Source organism: Protopterus annectens, chromosome 8.part0 (genome assembly GCF_019279795.1).
Source record: "Protopterus annectens isolate FY-2018-M chromosome 8.part0, PAN1.0, whole genome shotgun sequence".
NCBI lineage: Eukaryota > Metazoa > Chordata > Ceratodontiformes > Protopteridae > Protopterus > Protopterus annectens.
Genome location: NC_056741.1, coordinates 1,831,905,207 through 1,831,928,242, shown reverse-complemented (window position 1 = coordinate 1,831,928,242; position 23,036 = coordinate 1,831,905,207). Strand labels below are relative to the sequence as shown.

Genomic DNA, 23,036 nt, shown 5'->3' with positions numbered 1-23,036 from the left:
CGAGATCAACATGGCTTACAGTAAGGTTAGAAGCACATTGGAAGACTTATTTTTTAGAAAACACTACAGACACGGACCTATATGGATACTTAACTATTACATCACCTAGGTTGCCAGCTTTCTTTGGAGTGCCAAAAATTCACAAATCAGTGTCCGACCCTCCGTTTAGACCCATTGTTGACGGAAGGGGGTCGTTATTGAGTGCTTCAGCTACATATATAGACACTTTACTTAAACCACTCATTACGAAGGAAACACAAATCTGTAAAGATTCGTGGAGCTTCCTGAATGAGATTAATAAGATTCCATTTAACCCAGTTTACGTGCTTTTAACTGTAGATGTGAAAGACCTATACACGGTCATCCCGCACAGTATAGGACTCGATTGGATTAGGGAATTTTTATTAGCAAGGAAGGTTAATGACAACACCATCCGCCTGGTTGAGACCCTTTTGGAATTGATACTTTGTTCCAATTATTTTGGATTTGAAGGACGCACTTTTATACAGACATCAGGAGTGGCGATGGGCTCACCCTGTGGTGGGGCCTACGCAAATTGTGTCATGGCTCAATGGGAGAACACTCTCTTGTTTCAAGATCCCACCTTTAAAAGACATGTCGCCTGGTACACTAGGTACCAGGACGACATGTTCTTTTTATGGAAAGGAACCCCAGAGGATATTCCTCACTTTATTGCAACTATCACTAAATTGACCAACTTTTTAGAATTCACTTTCGAATTCCATGACACTCACATCAGTTTTTTGGATATTTGGTTATGTAAGGATAACGAACTCTAGGTTTAAAAGCAGAATCTATAGGAAATCAACATATTCCAATGGATTCCTGCATTATTCCAGCTGCCACCCGTACCACCAAAAGAAAGCAGTGGTGAAAGGACAAATGGTACGGGCGGCTAGGATGGTCACGGACGAAAGTGAATTTTTAGTTGAATGTACTAAACTTTCAGAGATGTTTCGTGACAGGGGTTACCCCAGTAAACTGGTGGAGGACATCAGGGAGGAAGTTACACACAAACGTAGTGTTGGACATTTTTGTCCCATTTTGAGTTCACAATCAGTACTTATTAAAGATGCTGGGGACCTTAGTATGCATCGGTTAGACCCACCTGACAACAGACATCAGCACACCTTGAGGTTTTTATGTACCTTCTCTATAGACCATCATTTTATCAGGGACATTTTATTTAAAAACTGGAAATTATTGTCAGGTGACAGAAACATTAGTGACATGTTTGAGGCCCCACCAGCAATTACTTTTAGGAGAGGGGTGAACCTTAAAACCCTTTTAGAAGCCGGTAGACCTAAGCTGAGGACACAGACATGCAGCATGGGAAAATGTGGTTTCTGTAAACCATGTAAACTCATAAGAGAAGGTACTTTTGTAACGATAAACAACATTGATTACAAAGTGAAAGGCAAATACAACTGTAACACTAGGGCAGTAGTTTATGCAGCAACTTGTACAGCTTGCCGGGCTTTCTATATTGGAAAGACCGAGCGCAAGTTAAAACAGCGCATGTATGAACATGCCTATGCCATCTCTAAGAAGGAACAAACAAATGCCCTGGCTTGCCATATTAATGAACATCTAGGTCATGAGTTTAGGTTTACAGTACTAAAACAGGTAGATGATGCTCCGCTTACAGGTCCATGGCAGATTCAACTCGAGATAGAAGAGCTGCAGTGGCAAATTAAAACTGCAGCTAGCTTCCCTCCAGGGTTAAATGAACAAATTTCTATTGCATGCATTTTAAAAAAATTAGCATTAAAGAGATAACCTAAATAAGTCAGTATCGTGTTAGCTATAATTTTTAGCAGTATAGGTATTTAATGTCATGTTAGGCTTTTAAGTGTCACTATAACATTTTTTAGTGATTATCAAGATACTGAATTCTTAGATAGATAAATGCATTTGGTTTTGTTAAGTAAGACATATAGGGACTAAGCTCATCTTATGTGTGCTTTATGAGTCCTTTACAAATATCTTAATGTTTATGTAACAAATTAGTTATTTATATTATATTATATTTCTAAGTTGTTTATTGTACTTGTATCCTATTTTTAAGTTTTGGGCTGTGGCAGTTTGCTTGTAGTATAAGTAGGCTGCTACTCGCCCTGATGATTTGCACAGGTTGTTTTAAATGAGTTAAGTAACAATGGTAATAGACTGTCACTTGATTGCCTTAATTGGTTTTAAATAAGGTTTGTTGCCTGCACCTCGTTTGTTCATTTATATATTTTGAAGAAGGAGGGGTATTGACTCTTCCGAAAGCGCTTAAATAAATCAGTTTCTTATTTTATCTGCTTGTTCGGTCTTTGAGCTTGGTTCTTCGTGTTTCGTGCTTTTACAAGTTTGTTCAAGTTTTTGTTGTTCGTGGATACCACCTTTGGCATAAAGGAAGGGTTAGTTCGTAGAGAGACTCTGTCTTTGTGAAAAATAAGGAAAGGTTCTACTGCCATTAGTGCCTGCAGCTCTGAGACTCTTCTTGCTGAGGTTACGGCTAGTAGCAGGGCAGTTTTCCATGAAAGAAATTTTAAATCAGCTGAAAAAGCTGGTTCAAAGGGCGGCAGTGTAAGTTTTCCCAGGACAAAGTTGAGATCCCAAGTAGGTGCTGGTGCTCTCCTTGGCGGTCTTATGTTCTTAGCCCCTCTGAGTTACTGTTTTAGGAGTGGATGCGAGAATAAAGGAGGATCTGTGTTGTAATGAGCTGAAATTGCTGAGGCATGGATCTTAATAGATGAAAAGGAAAGTCCTTTGTGCAACATCTCAGTTAGGCATTGCAGAATCTGAGCAATGTTTGGATCAAGTGGATTTTGGTCTTTGGCCTGGTTCCAGGCACATAATCTTTTCCATTTGTCTGAATAGGTTTTCCTGGTGCTGGGCCTCCTGGCCTCCAGAATGACATCCATAACAGCTTTGGGAAAAGGTGTTGGCCGGTTGTTCAGATAATTTGCCATGCGGCCAGGTTTAAAGTCTTGAGCTGGCTGTGTAGAATCTGATTGTCTTGCTGGGTGAGCAAGTGAGGAATCTGTGGTAAAATCCATGGTGGACCATGGGCCATGTTCCTTAGGATTGGATACCAATGCTGGCGTTGCTGGCGTGGCCAGTCTGGTGTAATGAGAATCATTTGTGGCCTCTCTAATCTTACTTTCAGCAGCACCTTTGTTAGAAGGGGCAGTGGAGGGAAGGCATATACTGTCAACCTTTTCCAAGTGAATGAGAGTGCGTCCACTTTCCAAGCTTGAGGGTGGAATGTCCTTGTGCAGAATTTCGATATCTGATAGTTTTGGGGGTTGGAAAAGAGGTCTATGTCTGGGAGTCCCCATTTTTGAGTTATCATTGCAAATACCTGTGGATACAGTTTCCACTTGTGAGGATCCATGATGTTCCTGCTTAGGTCGTCTGCCAATGTGTTCTTTTTTCCTGGCAGGAATTGAGCTTGTAATTGAACTTGGTAAGTCAGTGCTGTGTTCCACAAGTTCATTGCTTGCCTGCATAGAGGATAGGAGTGTGTACCCCCTTGCTTGTTTATGTACCACATTACTGTGGTATTGTCTGTCCTTATTATGAGTTGTCCTGGATGTAAGAGGTCCTTGAAGGCTGTCAGTGCATTCTGTACAGCTAGCATTTCTTTTTGATTGATGTGCAGATCTCTTTGATCTGTACTCCATTTGCCTTGAACGCACTGTCCTGCCATGTGTGACCCACAGGCATAGTCCGATGCATCTGTTGTCATAGTTTGCCTGGCTGGGGGTATGGTGAAAGGCTGACCCTTGTTGAGGTGACATGCCTGTGACCACCATAGAAACTCCTGTTGTAGGCAGGGAATGAGATGTATCATTGTTTCCAAGCTGTGGCTGCGTTGAGTCCATACACTTTTCAGGCACCATTGTAATTTCCTCATATGCAGTTTTGCAAATGGTATTAGTAGTATGCAAGATGCCATGAATCCCAAGGCCTGCAGAATTTTTCTTGCAGGGAGTTGGGTCTTTGTTGCCGCCATTATTTTGAAGTATTGAGTTAGTTGTAGTTGCTTTTCTAGCGTGAGATAAACCATCTGGGCCGTTGTATTCAAGCTGGCACCCAGGAATGTCATGGTCTGTGAGGGCACTAGTTTTGATTTCTTCTCGTTTACTGTGTACCCTAGGCAACTTAGGAGGTGTTTTGACAAACGCCAGATGTTGTAAGAGAATGTCCTTGCTTTCTGCTTGGATGAGGCAGTCATCCAGGTATGGGTATATTTGAATTCCTCTGTCTACAGTATGCAATTACTGGTGCCAGGCATTTTGTGAAGACCCTGGGCGCACTAGATAAGCCAAAGGGCAGTGCAGAGAATTGGTAATGGGTTGAACCTGCAATGAAGCGGAGGTATCTTCTGCAATTTTGTCTGATAGGGACATGCTGGTATGACTCCTTGAGGTCCAACGTTACTAGCCAAGCCTTCTTGCCCAACATGGGAAGAAGCTGCTGTAGTGTTAGCATCTTGAATTTTGGAACTTGCAAGTAGGTGTTTAGAATTGAAAGGTCCAGAATAGGTCTCCATGCATTGTCCTTTCTGGGGACTAGAAAGAGCCTTGAGTAAAATCCTTGTCCTTGTTCCTGTGTAGGTACCAGTTGAATGGCTCTCATGTCCATGAGAGCTGAAATTTGTTTGTGTGCCTCTGCCCATTGATTTGGTGGCAGGTTTGGCATTTCTTTTCTCCTTGGCAAAGTGTGGAAATGGAATCTGTATCTTTGTGAAATAATGTTTAGGACCCATTTGTCCTTTGTGATTATGCGCCAGTTGTCTGCAAAAAGTGCTAATTTTCCTCCCAAGGGAGCTGCCAAGAGAGCTTTTCTTGGCACATTGAGTGTTAAGTCATTGAGTCTGTCTCCTATTAGTTTGGGGCCTGGCTTCTCCTGTCCTTTGTGTTGCAGTGCCCCATTGACGAGGTTTGTAAGGGATTTGTGCTTGACCTCTGCCCCTTGGGCGTCTGTATTTGCCCCTCTGTGGTCTGTCGGAAGCAGGAAAAGACCAATTTTTTGTTGGCCAATTTCTGCTGAAGCGAGGGTGTTGTACCTGTAAGAAATCTTTGACTGTCTGCATAGACTTTGCCTTATCCTCCATTTTCTTTAAAACCTCTTCTGCCTTAACTCCAAATAAGACATCCTGCTGTAAAGGTGCATCTAGTAATTTTGCTTTAACATGATCAGGCAGGGTTTGTTCCTTCAACCAAGCATGTCTACGTATGACAGACCCAGTAACAGCTGCTCTGCATGAAGCTTCTAGAGAATCAAATCCACATTGTAAAGTGTGTTTTCCCACCTGTTCAGCTGCGTGCAGCAGATCCTGCATTTCCTTGAATTCTGACTGCTGAGAGTGTGTGCTCATCTTTTGCTTTAATTGAGACATTAGGAATTGCTGATATTTCAGCATGTGGAATTGACAATTTAATGCTCTCATAGCAAGAGCAGCTGAGGTATAAACCTTCTTCCCCCACCTATCTAGTGCTCTGGAGTCCCTTTCAGAGGGCACAGGATTTTTAGCCATAGAAGCCTTAGCCCCTTTGGGACCTTGAGAGATTGTCTCTGGGTCAGCAACTGGGCTTTTTTAAAGGAATTTGTGAGAGTCGGGTACTCTATAATATCTGTCTGGTTTGGCTGGAGCAGGGGGCAGAGAGTCTGGATTTAGACTAGATTCCAAGTAGACATCATCCACAATGTCTAAAACTGGAGAGATAGCAAGTGGTCTGTGCTGGGGTAGTAAAAGAAACTCTCTGAGTCTTTTCTTTGAGTCAGAGTAGTACTGACCTTTCCAGTGGAAGTGTTCCCTCATGATATGAAGGGTTTCCCCGAAGGAGTAACCTTCAGGGGGAGATGCTGAGGGAATGGAGTCTTCAGCATCATAATCTTCATAAGGGGGGAAAGTGTAATCCTGCTCCTCAGAGGAGTGTGAGGAAACAGAAACTTGATCAAGAGGCACACTCCTCCTCTTGCCTTGGCCTTTTGTCGGGGGGAGGGTGGGGGGGTTGGGAGCCCCTTATCAGAGTAATTAAATCTTCAGCCATTTTAAGCATCTGTTTCTTAGGCATGGGGCCTTGAACTGGGGACTGAACAGCCTTTTTAGGCTTTAAAGGAGTCTTAAGCTTAGCATAAGATTTTATAGTGAGAGTCGTCTGTCTGAAGACACCTTCTGAAGCTGAAGGCGTTTCCATAGCACTGGCTTCTCCCTCTGTAATGCTGTCGGTAGGGCCTAAAGGAAATGGCTGCGCCGGCCTAGTACTCTCTGTTAGAACATCTAAAGTGGTCTGGGGTTCCGAATCTGCGGTCGTCAGGGGCTGCGTAGGCGCCTCGATGAAAACCGGAGAATCGGCGACCGGGCCAGCCGAGGCCTCAGAGTTTGGCTTGGATCTAGGCTGCCTGTCCTTATCTTTGCGTTTTTTATGCACGCTGGTTGTCGGTTGCTCCGACGGCATAGTGTAATTGAATTTCCTACCGAAGTAGTGTCGAGCGAAATCAAAACGTCACTTTACAGTTCGCTTATTGAACCTAGCACAAAACTGACAACCAGTGACATCGTGGTCTGGGCCTAGGCAAGGTATACAGTAAGAATGAAAGTCCTTATGAGGTATTTGTTTCCCACAAGAAATACAATTGTTAACTTTTTCTGACATTGGACTGAGGCAAGAAAAGGTTCCCCAACGGGGTACTTAGCTTTTGAAGACTTCGGACTGAAATTCGATTCGAAAATCTCGGATGTCGGCCGACCGGCACTTGCGATCTGCTTCGGGCACCGCGCAGCAAGAAAGACTGGATAAAACGGCGTTGGATGCCTCTTATATACCCCTGGCGCACTGACGTCAGGGAAGAAGCGACAGCAACCGACGCTGGACCAAGACTTTGGAATTCTGGCCGACTGCGGGACCGCCTGATGGCAGGATAACCCATGTGTGATGACTGCAGCAGGGTAACACGATGAACATCTGCAGAATGCTTAACAGAAAATAAGGGATTACCTCGATAATATGCACGAGTTTAGAAAGATTGCTGTTAAACAACTGTTTTTTTTTATTATAATTCTAGAGCACAAAAACGTTTAGCACAACACCTCAGGCAACAGAAAGTGGCTGTTACCAAGCTTAGGGAGCCTATAACAAGAAAGATAATAAGAGATCCTGTAGAAGTATTAGAAATATTTTGGAAACGGTATGAAAGTTTGTATAAAGCACAAAAATATGGAAGTCAACATAATGTACAAATAGAAATGTTTATGGAAGAATTAAGTATGTCAAGGTTAGAGGCAAACGATGCTCAATTACTACCAGTTAGGATAGGAAGAGATGAGATAAAAAAATGGCTATGTATAACCATTCTACTGGAAAGTTCCCGGGAATACATGGTATTCTTATGGAAGCATGGAAGAAAAAAACTGATAAAGATCTGGAAGATTTTGTTTAACAGTATTTTAAGAGAAGTACCAGCATCCTGGAAGAAGGCAGTGGTAATGGTAATAACTTAAGAGGGTAAAGATCCATCGGATCCAGCTTCATACAAGCACATTTCAATACTAAACCATGATTACAAACTGTTTATGTCTATAATGGCTAAAAGAATGGCAAAAGTGATACCAAAATTGACAGATATGGACCCTTGTGGTTTTGTGGAAGGGGGCAAATGTTTGACAATATTAATAGAACACTGGTGACCCAGAGGGAAGAGGAATGTAAAAAAATACCACTTTTATTGGTGGGCCTTGATGCAGAGAAAGCATTTGATGAGTAGACTGGGACTTCATGAGCATGGCAATGGAAGCATCTGCCTTTTCTGATACAATTATAAGGCTGATTAGAAGTATACATGAGGGATCAGAGGCTAAATTTAAAGTGAGTGGGGTCCTCTCTGATAACTTCTGCTTGAGTAGAGGAACCAGGCAGGGTTGTCTGCTTTCCCCTTTCTTGTTTGCATTATATTTAGAACCACTGGAAAGAATATAAAGGACTCAAATTCAAGGATATAATTGGTATGGTAGTCAGGAAAAGCTGGCTCTGTTTGCAGATGATATTTTATACATGACAAAACCAGAAAGGGACATTACGGTGTTGTGGAACATTTTAAGACAGTTTCAAATCTTCTCAGGATACAAAATTAATGAAGCTTAAACAAAGGCAAGAGCTGTAAATTATGTACCCACACATGAATTGGTCCAATGATATCCATACCTATGGGGACATGATAAAATGAAGTATTTAGGAGTACTGATTAGAAATGACTGTGTTACGGCAGCTAAGGATATGTGGGAAGAGACTAAACAGAAGATAATACAAAAATTGAGAAACTGGAAGGTTTGGATACTAAGATACAGTCCATTAAAATGTTTTTAGTCCCTTTAGTCTTATACACAGGTCAGGGATATTTTTATTAACCAAAAGACAAGCTGTGGGTAGCAATTAAAAAAAGAGTGGAATGATTTTATCTGAGAAGGGAAGATAGCAAGGGTCAAGTGGGATAAGCTGATTTTTCCAATAGAACAAGGCAGACTAGGTTACCTAATTTAAGGGGGTATTTTAGAGGAACACAGTTAAGGCCCTTACACATAGCACAAGCAGAAAACTAAAATTCAAAGTGGAAAGGAATGATAATGATACAGGGAGGAAGCTAAAGAAATAAAGACAGATTGGGATTTTGGATACAGATTCTTAAGGAGAACAATAAAAATCAGAGTATTATATTCATAAAATAGCAGGGAGTATTCCAAGAACTAAACCAGCACGAGAATGGTGAAAAGAGATTTTGCTGATAGGGGTGACTGTGGTTAGGGATACCAAAAATAGGCAGGAGAGGGCTGGAAGTCATTGGAGAAAACTGGCAAAGGAACCAAGGTATGGGGAGTAAATAACTAGAAAGGGAAAGGTAATAGAATAGGAAGAGGCCAAGAATTATATTTGAACTGCAGGTGAGAGACTGCCTTCCCTAGCTAATATTTATATCAGAATATAGGTAAACAGAAAGAAATAGGAGGCTCCTGAATGAAAGACCAGCACTGGTAGTGTTTTTAATAGAATCTAGAACAGAAGCTGTTGCTAAAAATGAATAATCAGTAAAACATATAAAATACTGCATGACAATTAAGAATCAGAGGAGCTTAGAAAGGATTGGGAAGAGAGACTGGATAAGCATTTCAAAGAGACAATGGGGGATATATGTATATAGTCCAAATATGCAACAAAGTGTAGAAGATTTAGGATCTTTGCCCGGAAGTGTTTATATAGATATTTTTATACCCCAAGTAGACTCCAAAGAATTTTTTCCTGAGGTGGATAGCAAACGCTGGAGGTGTGACAGCATTTTTTGCAGAATGTTCAGATTTGTGCCTCATATTTTTGATCTGTTTTTCATAAAATTGTGGTTTTCTGGCAAATCATTCAAGACTGAAATTAGAAAATAATGACAGACACTGGAGTTTCAGACTTCAAGAATACAGGAGCTGACCGACCGGCACTTGCGAACTGCTTCTGCTTCGGGCACCGCGCGGCAAGAAAGACTGAAGAAAATGGCGTCGGCTGATGCTTATGTACACCAGCTGCTCTGACGTCGGAGAGAAATGCGACATCAGCCGACGTCGGACCCAGACTTTGGAATCCGGCCGACTGAGGGCTGCCTGAGGCAGGACAACCCATATGTTATGGCTGCAGTTGCATTCTTGAAGGACATCCTGTTATTCTATAAACTTTCTAAGTTTGTAAGAACAATATTTTAAAAAGTTCCTATTTTGGGGCCTTTGTCCCACTTTTATTTATGGGTTTGTCTAGATTTCTTGCTCCAAGAGGTTGAGAGGTATGTGTGACAGGCAAGAAAGAGGTGGCTGGGAACATATTTTTTGGGAGTGTAATGAGCTGGCAGGCTTTAGAGATTCCCTGCAGACTGCTCTGTCTGAGATGCTGGGTGAGCAGATAGGATTGACTGTGGAGATTGTTTTTTGAGCTATGATACAGAACAGGAATTACCTAGACATAGTAAAGCCTTGCTGAGTCTAATTATGGTGGCTGCCAAAAAAGCAATTACTAGAAAATGGAAATCTAAGTCTTGGCCAACTTTACTAGAAGTAGTGAATATAGTAATAGGGAAACAACTGGAATTGGGATCTTTACAAAAGGGAAGGAGCAAGCTACACAAGAAAAAAGGGGAATGTGGGAACAATATATACAGACAAGGGACGAGATCTAAGAGGCAGGATTTGAATGAGCCATATAATTGCTTAACTGACAATGACTGGATAGATTATAAGTGAAGTATGTTTGCAACTACAGTTGTTTCAATGGTGTCTGTGATGTATGTTTGTAACTAAAGCGGTGTCATTTTATTAGTTTTTCATTTATATAAATGTCAGATTGCCTTTGCAATATGTAAAAATTTGATAAAGATGTTTCTTGAAAGAAAAAAAAAAAGAATAAAGGCACTATAACTTACGTTCCACCGCAAAACTCGATGGAAGTGACAGAACCAGCAGGTCCAGATGGATCAGCTAGTAAATCTTCCACTGGAATTCCGACGGAGACAATACGTACAGGGTCAGGATAAGTCTCGTCAAACACAGCACGAAGACCCTGAATGGCCTTAGCTACTGCCAATGGCGCATCCTTGGCATAAACAGGCTAAAAGTGAAAGAAGCCAAGAGAACAGTTAAAGCAGTCAGGAGAGTAAAACTGAAAATAAACAGATTACTCACAATTACTTTAATAGCTAACTATATTAATTTTATCAAATGCACAAGCTCTGTAACATCACTCAATGCAGAAAGCTATAGACAATTTCTTCAACCACAAAAATAATTAAAGCAAATGCTTTTATAACACTGTCAGTCTTGAAAACTGATTTGTTCCATGTGCCACTTTCATCTATAACAAAATCTCACCAACAAGCTGCTTTGCTTATGTTTCTTCAGCTCCATCTTACAATACATATTTAAATAGCACAACTTAAAATAATTTTTCTGGCTTTGTGGAGTCAAGAGATAAAGCCCTGACTGTGACCCACTTCTGACATTATAGTGCCAGACAAGTTGGGGCAGGGGAGGATAGGATTGGATAGGAGTGAACACCTTACCTGGGTTACCCATTCTGAGGAAGGAATTTGGGGGTCCTTGTTATCTGATTTGCAACTAAGCAAGTGAAAGCTTACATAACAGAAATGGCTGCAGGCCTGGGGGATGTGGTCTGAATACAAAGCCAGTGACAGTAGTCATCATGAGCCATGTGTGTGCTCGTATGCACATGTCAAAAACAAGGCACAGAATGCTCAAACAGTGATGTAACTGCCCTCATTAGCCACTTGAGGGTGGAGGTATTAGGGCCATTAAAAAAAAACAAAAAAAAAAAAAACACACCCATCATGGCTGCCAGTGTGCGACACTCCATGATGTACCGCACCCCTTTCACACACAGAAAATGTGAAGCATTTATCTATTACACTTTGGAGTTAATAACTATACTAACTCCATTTTGTACTAAATTAGGGATAAGAGAATACTTGCTTTTAAATAAAAAAAACAGCAACACTTTAGAGGGATGAAGCCCTGAGCATCATGAGCCCTTGATGGTACAGATATGGAGGATGTATGTGTCTATCTTGGATGGGAGAAGCATGTTAGGCATGTCTCTCCCAGTGCTGAATGCAGAGAGAAATATATCATGGCTAGGGAGGAGAAAGGATGGAGCACATATGATAGCCCTATGGACCTTCGGGTAGGTTGGGTATGTGCTTGATTGTCTGCCTAGCCTAACAATGGTGTCCACCTGCTCAAATCGGTCCTCTAGGAGCCAAGTGAAACAGAATCACAGTAAAGCCCACAGACCTAGAGGAATGAATAAGTCAATGCAGCAGCACAAAGGCAGGCTGGTTGGTTACCGGGATTCTGCTACCCCACCCACCTAAACAAGTGTGCCTTTTACTCTGAATTACTGAAACCTGAGATCTGGAAAATTCAGCAACTGTGGTACAAGACGCAACTGGATAAAAAAATTACATTCACAAGCAGGATGTTAAAATAAATGTGTTAATTTCATTTTTGCAATAATTAACTGAGCAGGTGGGATGGTCAGCTGACCATTTTCAGTCATGACCTGAGCCTCAAATGCCAAAAACAAATATAAATATAAATCAAAAACACACACAAAAACAATCATATCGCAGGCAAATGTTAAAATCTTCAAAAAGGCTACAAACCTTTTATAAACTATTTGATCACAAAAAGAAGACAAAAATAAGGGTTTTTGTGGACAGATAAGCTGAGATGGCCGCAAGATGCACTTTGATAGAAACATATGACAAACCATCTCTAAGTAGCTCACACAAACATTTCAAAACCAGATGAATCAAAACCCTTTCTGGAACTCTGTAATTGGCTAGGCACCACCTAGAAAACCCTCCTCCACTTGTAAACTTGAAGATTCTTGTTGCATGTTTTCTCGTCTCCATAACTATCTGTTGCACATCCTTGTGGAACAAGCAACTAAATGATATCAAAACAGAATCAGTTGCAATTGCTCTAAGTTGGGGTGTATAATTCGCTTTGATGCTGTGTGAGATGATCCAGTCTGCAAGGAAGCTTGTGGTAATTGCTCTTGACCAATTCCATGAAAATGAAGAATCAACTTTGCCTGGGCCAAAGGGGGTTACCACAATATCCTTATTAATACTTTTAAATCGTTAGAAGTTCTTGAGAATCACTGGAAAGGGCTGAAATGTATACAAGACCATTCCCAACCATGGGTACAATAGACAGTCTGTCTTTCAAGCACAGCTGCAAGGATGTATTGAAAACAATTTGTTCTGTTGTCTGTTTGGAAGGAAGATGAATAGAATTACTTGAGGTGTCCCTCACATATGGATCAAGTCCTGGAAGACTTCTACAAGAAGCTTCTACTTATGAGGGTCTGCCCAGGATTTGCTTAACCTATCTGCAGCTATGTTTTGCTCTGATGGAGTGTACAAGGGCTGAAGAGTCAGAACACTGTACAGCCAGCTCCCAGGCCATAACTGCCAACTGGCAAAGATGGTACATCCTTGTACTCCCTTGCTTACTCAAGTACCACATCATGGTAGTATTATCTGTGACGACTAGAAGAGGACAAGGAGTCCACAGCTGGTGAAGAACTTTTAAAGCATGAAACACTGCCAACATCTCTTTTACAATTATGTATTATGGCATATCCTGAAGACCCCACAAGCCTTGAACTCCCACAAACAGTGCTCCCCAAACAAAATCTGAAGAGTCTGTCTAAACAGATTAAACTGGGGTCTGGAGAAAAGATTCCTGGATTCAGAGACAGTTGATTCTTCCACCACTGCAGTCTGTTTCAGAAGACCCAGTACCAGTACCAGTACCTGGAAATCCAAGTAATGACTGTGCTGGATCCAACAATCAAGTACCATTGAATTTGTCTCATATGTAGTCTGACTAGTGGTATGACGAGGATCACTGATGCCACGTACAATTTTGAGGAACTCTCTTGCTGAGCTCTTGTCTAGAAGACAAGAAATCAAAGAAAATGCCCTAATAAGTCAGAATTTTGTCTTCTGGCAGAACAGCATCCTTTCTACTGTGTCTATCCAACACTCCAGGAAAACAATTCATTGAGAAGGCATGAGGAAAGACTTCTGAAGGTTCAATGAAGACCAAGTAGGAAAGTAGGGATGCGAGCATGTCCTTGAACTCTGAGCACTTGGATACAGAATCTGCACAAATCAGCAAGTCGTCTAAATAAGGAAAAATGTGGATGCCTAGGTTTCTGCAATAGATAGCCACTGGGGCCAGACACTTAGTAAACATGAGCAACAGTACACTGCCAAAGGGTAATGCAGAAAACTGGTAATCTAAGCCGGACACAGCACATCTCAAACATTTCCTGAAACTGGAAGAAACAGGAATATAATAAGAGTCCTTGACATCTAAAATCACCATGAAACAGTGGTCTGGAAGCAATGCTATAGCTGACTGTAAAGTGAGCATTTTCAATTACTGAACTTTTATACAGTTGTTTAGAAAGGACAAGTCTAGGGGTGCTACTTTTTAGGTACTAAAAAAATTCTGGAGTAAAATCTCCTGTATTTATGTATCACAGGCATTAGTTCTATGACCTTTGCTTCTACCATGTGACGGAGCACTGTAGGAAACAGCTGTATCTGGTCTAGTGTTTGTGTGTGAGTGCGTGCATGCATGGGCGTGTGTGTGTGTGTGGGGTGGGGGATTCCCCTGAAAAGGGGAGAATATTCTACCCACTGCCAACTGTATCATATCCAAATTATTCTCAGAACCCACTTGTCGGAGACTATTTGTGGCCAGGCTGCAGGGTTGAGATAAAGCCTAGAGGAAGGATGAAGAGAAGAAAGGGCAGGAGGGGTGCTGTCTGATAAGTAATTTCTTTGCAAGATGTTGATCCTTTTTCAGTAAAGAACCTTCCATTTGGTTTTGATGAATAATCTTCCTGTCATTTCCTTTTGGATCCCTGACTTTTGTATGGCTGGGATTTTTTGTCTGTTCAGCCCCTTGAAGGAAGGCACCTTGTTTGGGTAGAACCTGGATATGTGAACCATCCTAAGCATCCCATGTGTTAATTTGCCTTTAACATCCTTCTATTTAAAAGTCTGTGCAACACAGGGCTCAAACTCCAATTCAGAACTTAAAGGTGCCTTCACAATTTTGGCTTTTAAATCAGAGAAGTTCTGATTATGTAACCAAACATACAGTCTTCATAAAACGGAAGCAGCAGCATTTCTTGAGACTACATCTACACATTCAAGCACACCTCTCAAAGCATGTTGTGAAACACAATTTCTCTGCAGTTAAGGATGAAGCACACTGTAAAATAAACTTGAATATACTGCCTTCATAATTTAACATTCTAAAGGCTAGATTACTAGAGACACACATCCTTTTGTCCTCCCATTTTCCCTCTACTAGGCAGCATTGGATTAGATGCCCAGGCAGCTGGGGAGACCACAGATGGGCCAGCAGTCAAGTAAAGAGAAAGAGCTGTCATATCCAAGGAGACTGTGCATCTTCCCTTTTAAGAGACTGCTGGAATAGATAATGGTGTCATGCATCAGCTTTATAAACCTCTGCCATGGCCAGTAGGACAGGGGAGATAGCCACATAATTGGTCATCTTGTCCTCTGTAAGGTCGCATACCCTGCCCAGCTCTGGTTTAGTTCCAGACTTTTCTCATGCAAAAACATCACTAAATCTAGCATTCATGTCAGGAAAAGTGAACACTTGTTTGGACCCAAGCTAAGGTTCACCTTTTGAAAAATCAGAGTGACTAGACTCAGCTAGGAAATCAATATTGTCCTCATCAGATTCGGCATCATTCTTTGAAACAGAAAGGTCTTTAGCCAAACAAGCACTAGACCCATGGGAACAAAACAGCCAGAATTAGCTGTCTGCAAAAGTCTTAGTCAAGGAAACCACATCAGCCTTATAAAAGAGTTACAATCTGATTCTCAGCTGTATGATGAAGCTTCTGTGTCAATTTTGTGAACATCACTAGTAGACAAAATATCTGGGGGCAAAGTATTATAACTGGCAAGGTGTATCTCATCCCAGACTACTACTGCACCTAAAAGGTTTGTTTCTCCCATATCTGCACCAGGTAGTCAAACAGCCCAGGAATATATGTCTAAACTCTGCTCAATAAAGGCCAGCACAGCCACACTAAAGGGACACTGAGCAAAAGAAAAATGACCTGCAGGCCAAGCAATGGCCCAGACAGAAATCACTAACCATAGGCTGAGACATACTTTTATTTTGTTTTTTTCTTTTTAGGTGCAACCAGATATGATGGGGGTACCAGAATTAGGATCCCTCATGTCACGGGAGAGGACACCAACCAGAATAATAAGCTGACAGTACTGGATAATGTATCGCAATAAGAAAGTACAGTTGTGTACACTTACCATAAATGTAGATGTTTGAGTGTATTCACTGTTGCAGTCATTACATTTGGGTAATCCTGCTGGCAGATTGCCCTCAGCCGGCCTGAATTCCAAAGTCTTGGGTCCTGCGTCAGCTGCTGTCACCCATTCCCTGACGTCAGGTCGTCAGGTGTATAAAAGCAGCAGCCGACGTCATTTTCTTCAGTTTTTCTTGCCCCAGATGTCAGGTGCCCCCAAAAAGGGTAGTCAAACTTTATGTATATATTCAGAAATACATCAATATAAATTTTACGTTCATCTATAAGCAAATACACCACATAGGTAGTATAAATCAGAGAAGGAAAGATAAGATCCAAAAGAAAAAAGGGGGAAGGCGGGTGGGTAACCTGGACTGCAACAGTGAATACACTCGAACATCTACATTTATGGTAAGTGTACACAACTGTACTATGTTCTTCGTGTTTCACTGTTGCAGTCATTACATTTGGGTAGTCCCAAAGCTATGGTTGGGAGGCTGGAGCTAGACAGCAGTAGGAGCGGCTATGAGGCCCTGCAGAACTGCAGTGGCAAAGCCTGCCCTGGATTTAGAGTAGAGTGGCAGATGATAACGCTTTGTAAAGGTGTGCACTGAACTCCAGGTAGCCGTCTCTAAAATGTCTGTGGTAGGTACTCCCCTGAGTCAAGGAGAGTAAGTCTCCACAGTACACTCAAATAACTTCATTTGTGGTAGGTCTGCAATCTAATATTAAAAGACACACAGAGCAGTCATATATACAGTAAATGTAAAAATACTGAAAAAAATCCAAGTTCTGCAATATTTTCGTATCAAAAGATAAAAATAAAGCAGAGCAATAACAGCAAAGATAAGTGCAAATAATATGTGGGTCTGATTGCATGAGACAGCCCCTAGTGCCCAACACACACACATACATAGTGCACTTCTGAGAGAAATACTGAAAGTTTCCTCAGAAATAGTAAAAACAGCATCTGTCAAAAACAGAAGCCAAATAAACACTGCTACAAGCAGAAATTCTCAAAGGAATTACTGTAAACATTGACAGACAAAATATTAAAATAAACATTTTTAAATAAACAAAGACAGAGAATAATAAATCTAATAATAAATGAGAGGAATGGGGGCCCCAAATGAGGTTGATTCGAGCAGTAAGCTGGAAAAATCAGCACTGGATCCAGTTTAGAGTCACAGGACGTTCTTCTTTGGATGGCAGAAAAAGGCAGAACTCTCATTTTCTAGGACACCTGAAGGCGTCCTTCTCAGGATATGATCAAACCAGCTGTCACAGAAAGGCAGAGGAAAGTCTGAGCTTTTGAAAGTTGCCAGTACCGAGATACCATTTGCAGGTAATCCAAAATGCTACTGAGGCAATGGGAATGATAAACATTTAAATTTGCAGTTTACAAATCTTAATCAGTGGGCAATCAAATCATTGAGTCTGCAGGACCCAAGAATATGATCTAAACCAATACATGAAAATTACAAATCTCTCACTTCTCAAACTATGCCAAAGTCTACAAACTTAACTTAAATATTTTAACAAACTTACCTATACTGAAGGTGCACAACAACGCAACCCACAGCTACTTCCCTTCCTGCTGCTCTCATGTGCATGTGGAAACAAGCCAACCTTCTTCAAACTCCAAGCAGTAACCAAGTACTTACTTTGCTCTCCTGAATCATTTTGTTGGCAATCTCTTCTGATTTCTTGACTTCCTGAGTTGACATGGCCCCTTTAGCAGTGAAGTCAAATCGCAGCCTATCTGGAGCAACCAAGGAACCCCTCTGGTCTGCCTCACCAAGTACAGATCGTAAAGCAAAATTCAGGATGTGTGTAGCAGTGTGATTGCTCATTATGGGTCGCCTCCTAGTCTAGAGCACAAAAAGGCATAAAACACCAAGTTAATAATATGCATAAACAATCAAACTGTACTACTGCACTTTAACAGCCACTTTACTGATGTTATTTTCAGCTCTTCTTATCCCACTGCTTTGGTACACTTCTACCATGATCTCTATGCTCTGCATCCAAATTCTGTAAGGCCTCTGACTCCCCCCTCCACATCTCTCTGGAAACATGCAACAAATTTATGATTAACGGATCAATCAGTTTTCTTTTCCACTTCAATTTGACTTCCACTGCTTACTGAAGCACTAATGAGAAGTTATGTACTTACCATAACGTTCCATGTTAGTTGTCTTCTTCCCGCCTTCTTTCTTGCTGAATGGGTTCGGAGCCGAACCTCGGCTCCGACTTGGCCTATTACTAAAGCTCGAGAGCTATTTTTACCGGCTCGAGGCTATCCTTTGTCCCATAATGCTAGGCGTGATATACCCAGATCTCGTTTGATAGCTAACACTATGGACATACATGTCCCCACCATGACAGAGAATATATATATATATATATATATATATATATATATATATATATATATATATATATATATATATATATAAATATATATATCTACCTCTATATATCTAAGTATATTAAACTCTTATAAGAGTTACCAAGAAAAGGAAGAGAGGTAGCTAAGGAAATAACTCTCCTGATAACACATCTCAGATACTCTCGGTCTTGCCAGGCTAGGGGGATGGAGGGTGGGACGCAAGAAAGAAGGCGAGAAGAAGACAACTAACATGGAACGTTATGGTAAGTACATAACTTCTCAATGTTAAGTTGTCAATCTCGCCTTCATTCTTGCTGGATGGGACAGCATCCCTAGCACCTTAGTCCTGGGTGGCTCAGTGGAACAAACTCTTGAGTACAGTGGAACCAAAATCAGCCCTACTTCTAGAGGTCATGTCCAGCTTGTAATGAGAAATGAAGGTATGAGGAGAGGCCCATATGGCCACTGCACAAATGGAGTCCATTGGCAATCTTGCCTGAAAGGCTACTGAAGAAGCTAATGCTCTGGGCTTAATAGGTAGCTCTTTATGCCTCAATTGGTAAATCAACATGATAACAGAGATCAACCACCTGGACAAGGTTACTTTGGAAACTGGCAGGCCTTGTTTCCCTTCCGCGTAAGACAGGAAGAGCTGTTCTGATTTCCTCGTCTGCTTGGTTTTATCCAGGTAGAAGCGTAATTGACGGTGAAAGTCTAGACAATGTAACTTCCGTTCAGACCTATTGGTATAAAGTGGGAAGAAAACAGGAAGATCGATGGTCTGATTCAGATTTTTTTCATAGAGTACTTTGGGTAAAAAAGACGGATTAGTCCTAAGTGACACTCTATCTTTGTGAAAAACAAGGTAAGGAGGGCGAACACAAAGGGCTTGAAGTTCTGATACCCTTCTCGGAAGTGATGGCTACTAAAAACAGAGTTTTCCAAGAGAGAAAATTTAATGAACAGGAAGCCGCAGGTTCAAAGGGAGGGAGAATTAAAGACGACAGCACCAAATTTAGGTCCTATGGTGGGGGAATATCTTTTACCGGGGGCCTAAGTAAGAGGGTTCCTTTTAGAAAGGCTTTACAAAGTTTGTGTGACATAATGCTGGTCTCTGACAATCCAACATGAAAATTCGCAATGGCTGCCAACTGAACTCTGATGGTGGCTGAAGAAGATCCCATTTGAAAAAGTTCTGCCAAAAACTCTAAGACTGTATGGACAGGGGCTGTAAAAGGGTCAACTTGTTTCTCCCCTGCCCAAACAGAGAAACGCTTCCATTTGCTAGCATAAGTCTTTCTGCTAGTAGACTTGTGCGAAGCAAGGATGATATCACGAACTGAATGAGAGATTGAGGGAAGCCTGGCTAGGGTTGGAAGTGGAGCAACCAAGCTGTGAGGTTGAGCGATTGGAGAGACTGATGCAGCCCGCCCGACTGATGACAGAAGATCTGGCGCTGGGTCCAGATGCCAGGGTTGATCTAGTAGATGACGTTGCAGGAACAGGAACCAAATTTGTCGAGGCCAGTAAGGGGCAATAAGGATCATTCTGGATTTCAAAATAGTTGCTTTCTGGATTAGCTGAGTAATTACGGGAAAGGGGGGAAAAGCATACAGAAGGCCCCGGGGCCAATCATGGACTAGAGCATCTCTGGGGGGGGGGGGACCTGGGAGAGGGAAGAGGGTGAAGAAGTCTGGGCACTTGCTGTTTTGAGGGGTTGCAAAAAGATCGCAGCAAGGCTGACCCCACCTCCTGAAAAATTTTTTCTCTACTAGCTGGTTGAGAGACCACTCGTGGGGCATGAGAATGGCTCTGCTCAGCCTGTCCGCTATGACGTTGGACTTCCCGGGGATATGTGTTGCTACCAGAAACCGTTGAGAAGAGATCGCCCACTGCCACAGTCTGAGTGCTTCTCGACATAGGGGATAGGACCTGGTTCCGCCCTGCTTGTTGATGTGCCACACTACAGACATATTGTCTGTCTGAATTGCAATAGTCCCGGTGGGAGAGTCTTGAAGAGCCTGCAACGCTAAAAGCACCGCTCTCATTTCCAAGGCATTTATGTGCAGGTGGCTTTCGAAAGGCTGCCATGTGCCCTGGACTGTCCTGCCCTGAAAATGCCCCCCCATCCGATCAGGGAGGCATCCGTTGTCACAGTAGCCACAGGAGGAGGAAGGACAAAGGGTCTGCCCTGAAGAACCTGAAGGAGACCATCCACCACGAAAGGTGTCTTTTGCATGACTGAGTGATTAGAATGCTGTGTGACATTGGAAGCTGTTGAAAGGACCACTGGGAAAACAGCATCCATTGCAGGATCCGCATATGAAAGCGAGCTAGGGGGAGTAAGGTGATAGCTGCTGCCATGAGACCTAGGGTTTTTAGTATGAATCTGGCCTGGACTCTGCTCTCTTGTAGTAGGATTTGAACATGACCTCGAATGTCTGAAATCCTTTGTTCAGGCAGTTTTGCTGTCAGTTCCATAGTGTTTAAAATGGCGCCTATGAAGGTAATAGACTGACAAGGCGACAAGGCAGACTTTTCGGAGTTTATAGAGGTACCTAGCTCTTTGCATATTTGGAGGGTATAATCTCTGGAATGAAGTAGCTGACGCTTGGTGGTGGCAGTAAGGAGCCAGTCGTCCAAGTATGGAAACGCCTGGAATCCTTTTCATCTCAGGTGAGCCGCAACCACTGCTATGCATTTGGTAAACACCCTGGGGGGCTGTGGTGAGGCCAAAGAGCAGGGCTCTGAATTGGTAGTGACTGGCTCCCAGCCGGAAGCGGAGAAACCTCCTGGAGCACCTGGTCATTTTGATATGATAGTACGCATCCTGAAGGTCTATAGAGCACATCCAAATGTCCTGACCCAGGAAGGGTAGAATGGACTGAAGCGTGACCATCTGGAATTTCGTTCTTTGAACAGACTTGTTCAGCCTGCTGAGATCCAAAATAGGTCTCCAGTCCCCTGTCTTTTTTGGTACCAAAAAGAACTTGGAGTAGACTCCGGATCCTTGCTGGTCTGCTGGGACTGGCTGGATGGCTCTTTTTTCTAGCAGCTTTGAAATTTCTAGTGCTGCTTGATCCCTCAGACCGGGTGGAACGTCCAGAAGGGGCCCTTTTGGCAGTTGTGGGGTATGAATAAAGGGAATTTTGTAACCCTCTGATATGATTGACTGTACCCAAATGTCTTGCGTGAGGGAATGCCAGGCTTCTGGGTACAGTGATAGTCTTCCCCCGACTGCCTCCGAAGGTGGACAGTCGGGCAGCTCCTCAGAGGTGCTGGAAGGGTTTGTCAGAGAAGGATTCTCTGCTACCCTGATTCTGCGGACTCCCCCTGCCCCTCGGGCGGCGTCTATTATTGTTCCCTCCTCTGCCTCTAGAGGGAAGCTCACCATGTGCGTCAGGCAGTACTCCCTGAGGTTTGTGGAACCACATTTTCTCACCTTTCTGACCCTTTGGGTATGGTCTAGAAGGGGTAGAAAAACGGACTCCTACGGCAGAGAGAGTCTTGCCTTCCTGCTCGCACCTGGTCAATGTATTATTCACTTGAGTTCCAAACAAGGCAGAACCAAAGGGGGTGTTAGTAAAGGACGCCTTGAAGGGGCAGCAAAATTGCAAAGCTGCATCCAGGCGTGTCTCCTTAGAGCGACGCCCGTGCCTGCAGCCCTACTCGCTCCATCGGCTGCATAGGAAATGAGCCGCATGGAGGAGTTGACAATAGAGTTTAGGGTCCCCAGCTGGGAGTTGATCTTTTCCTGAGACCCCGCAGCTGATGGGTCCTGTAAGGTATCACCCAGTTCCTTGAGAAGGTCTCTCTGGAGACGGGTGAAATGGCACAAATAATTTAGCGACTGCATAGCAAAGATCGCGGAGGAAAACATCCGCTTGCCATACCTGTCCATAGTTAGGAGGATGGACAGGTACTGAAGGGTCAACCAACTCCTTAGTGGCTGCCACCACCACCATGGCATCAACAGTTAGTTAGAAACTGCTTGTCAGAAGGGGCTGTAATAAATTTTGTAGGCCTCCGGGGAGTTGGTTCCATAGTATCCGGAGCCGTCCATGCCTTTCGAGCCACCACATCCATGAGCGGGTTGAAAGGCGGAGACACCCAGGAGGTGGAAGGGCGAGAACAGAACGCATCCAGGTACACCGACTCGTCGACTCGTCCTCAGAAGGGTTAAGGGCAGACCAGTTTCCCCTCTGCTTAAGAATCTCCAGGATGTCAGAAAATGAGACATCCTCAGAGGGGGACCTTGGGGACCCTTCTGAGTCATCCAAGTCAGTCTCTGATGTGACTGACTCAGGGAAGTCTACATGCTTCCTCTTGCATTTTCTCTTTCAACGGGGCTCCCCTGAAGGATCAGGGGAGGCCTCGGAAGAGGAGGATACGCCCAATAGAGCTACCTGTAGCGTCGGTTCTTCACGCTCGGGATCGAGAGAGCGGGTAGAGACTGAAGCAGGCACCATAGAGGGAGGAGCCGAAGGAGCCGACCGTGGAGCAGGCACAGGGGCCAGCACACTCCTCATGACCTCAAAGGTGCCCCTATCAGGCAGGGAAGGGGGTCCCCGCTCCGAAGAGACAAGGACTCCTCCCGGCACCGAGAGGGAAGGCTCCGAGGCCGATGTCAGGGCCGAACTCACCTGCACCGAAGCTCTGAGAGGGAGAACGGGGTTGGACAAGGGTCCGATGCC

The 23,036-nt window shown here is 43.0% G+C and overlaps 1 protein-coding gene across 1 annotated transcript in view; it reads right to left on the bottom strand.

Annotated features, from left to right (window-relative positions):
- LOC122808571 (alanine--tRNA ligase, cytoplasmic-like) overlaps nt 1–23,036 on the bottom strand; it is an 859,981-nt gene that overhangs the window by 177,462 nt on the left and 659,483 nt on the right. Inside the window, exons 11-12 of the mRNA XM_044079527.1 lie at nt 17,615–17,821; nt 10,471–10,655 (exon numbers count right to left, since the gene is read on the bottom strand). Of these exons, the coding sequence (XP_043935462.1) occupies nt 10,471–10,655; nt 17,615–17,821 (392 nt within the window). The remainder of the gene's footprint in view (nt 1–10,470; nt 10,656–17,614; nt 17,822–23,036) is intronic.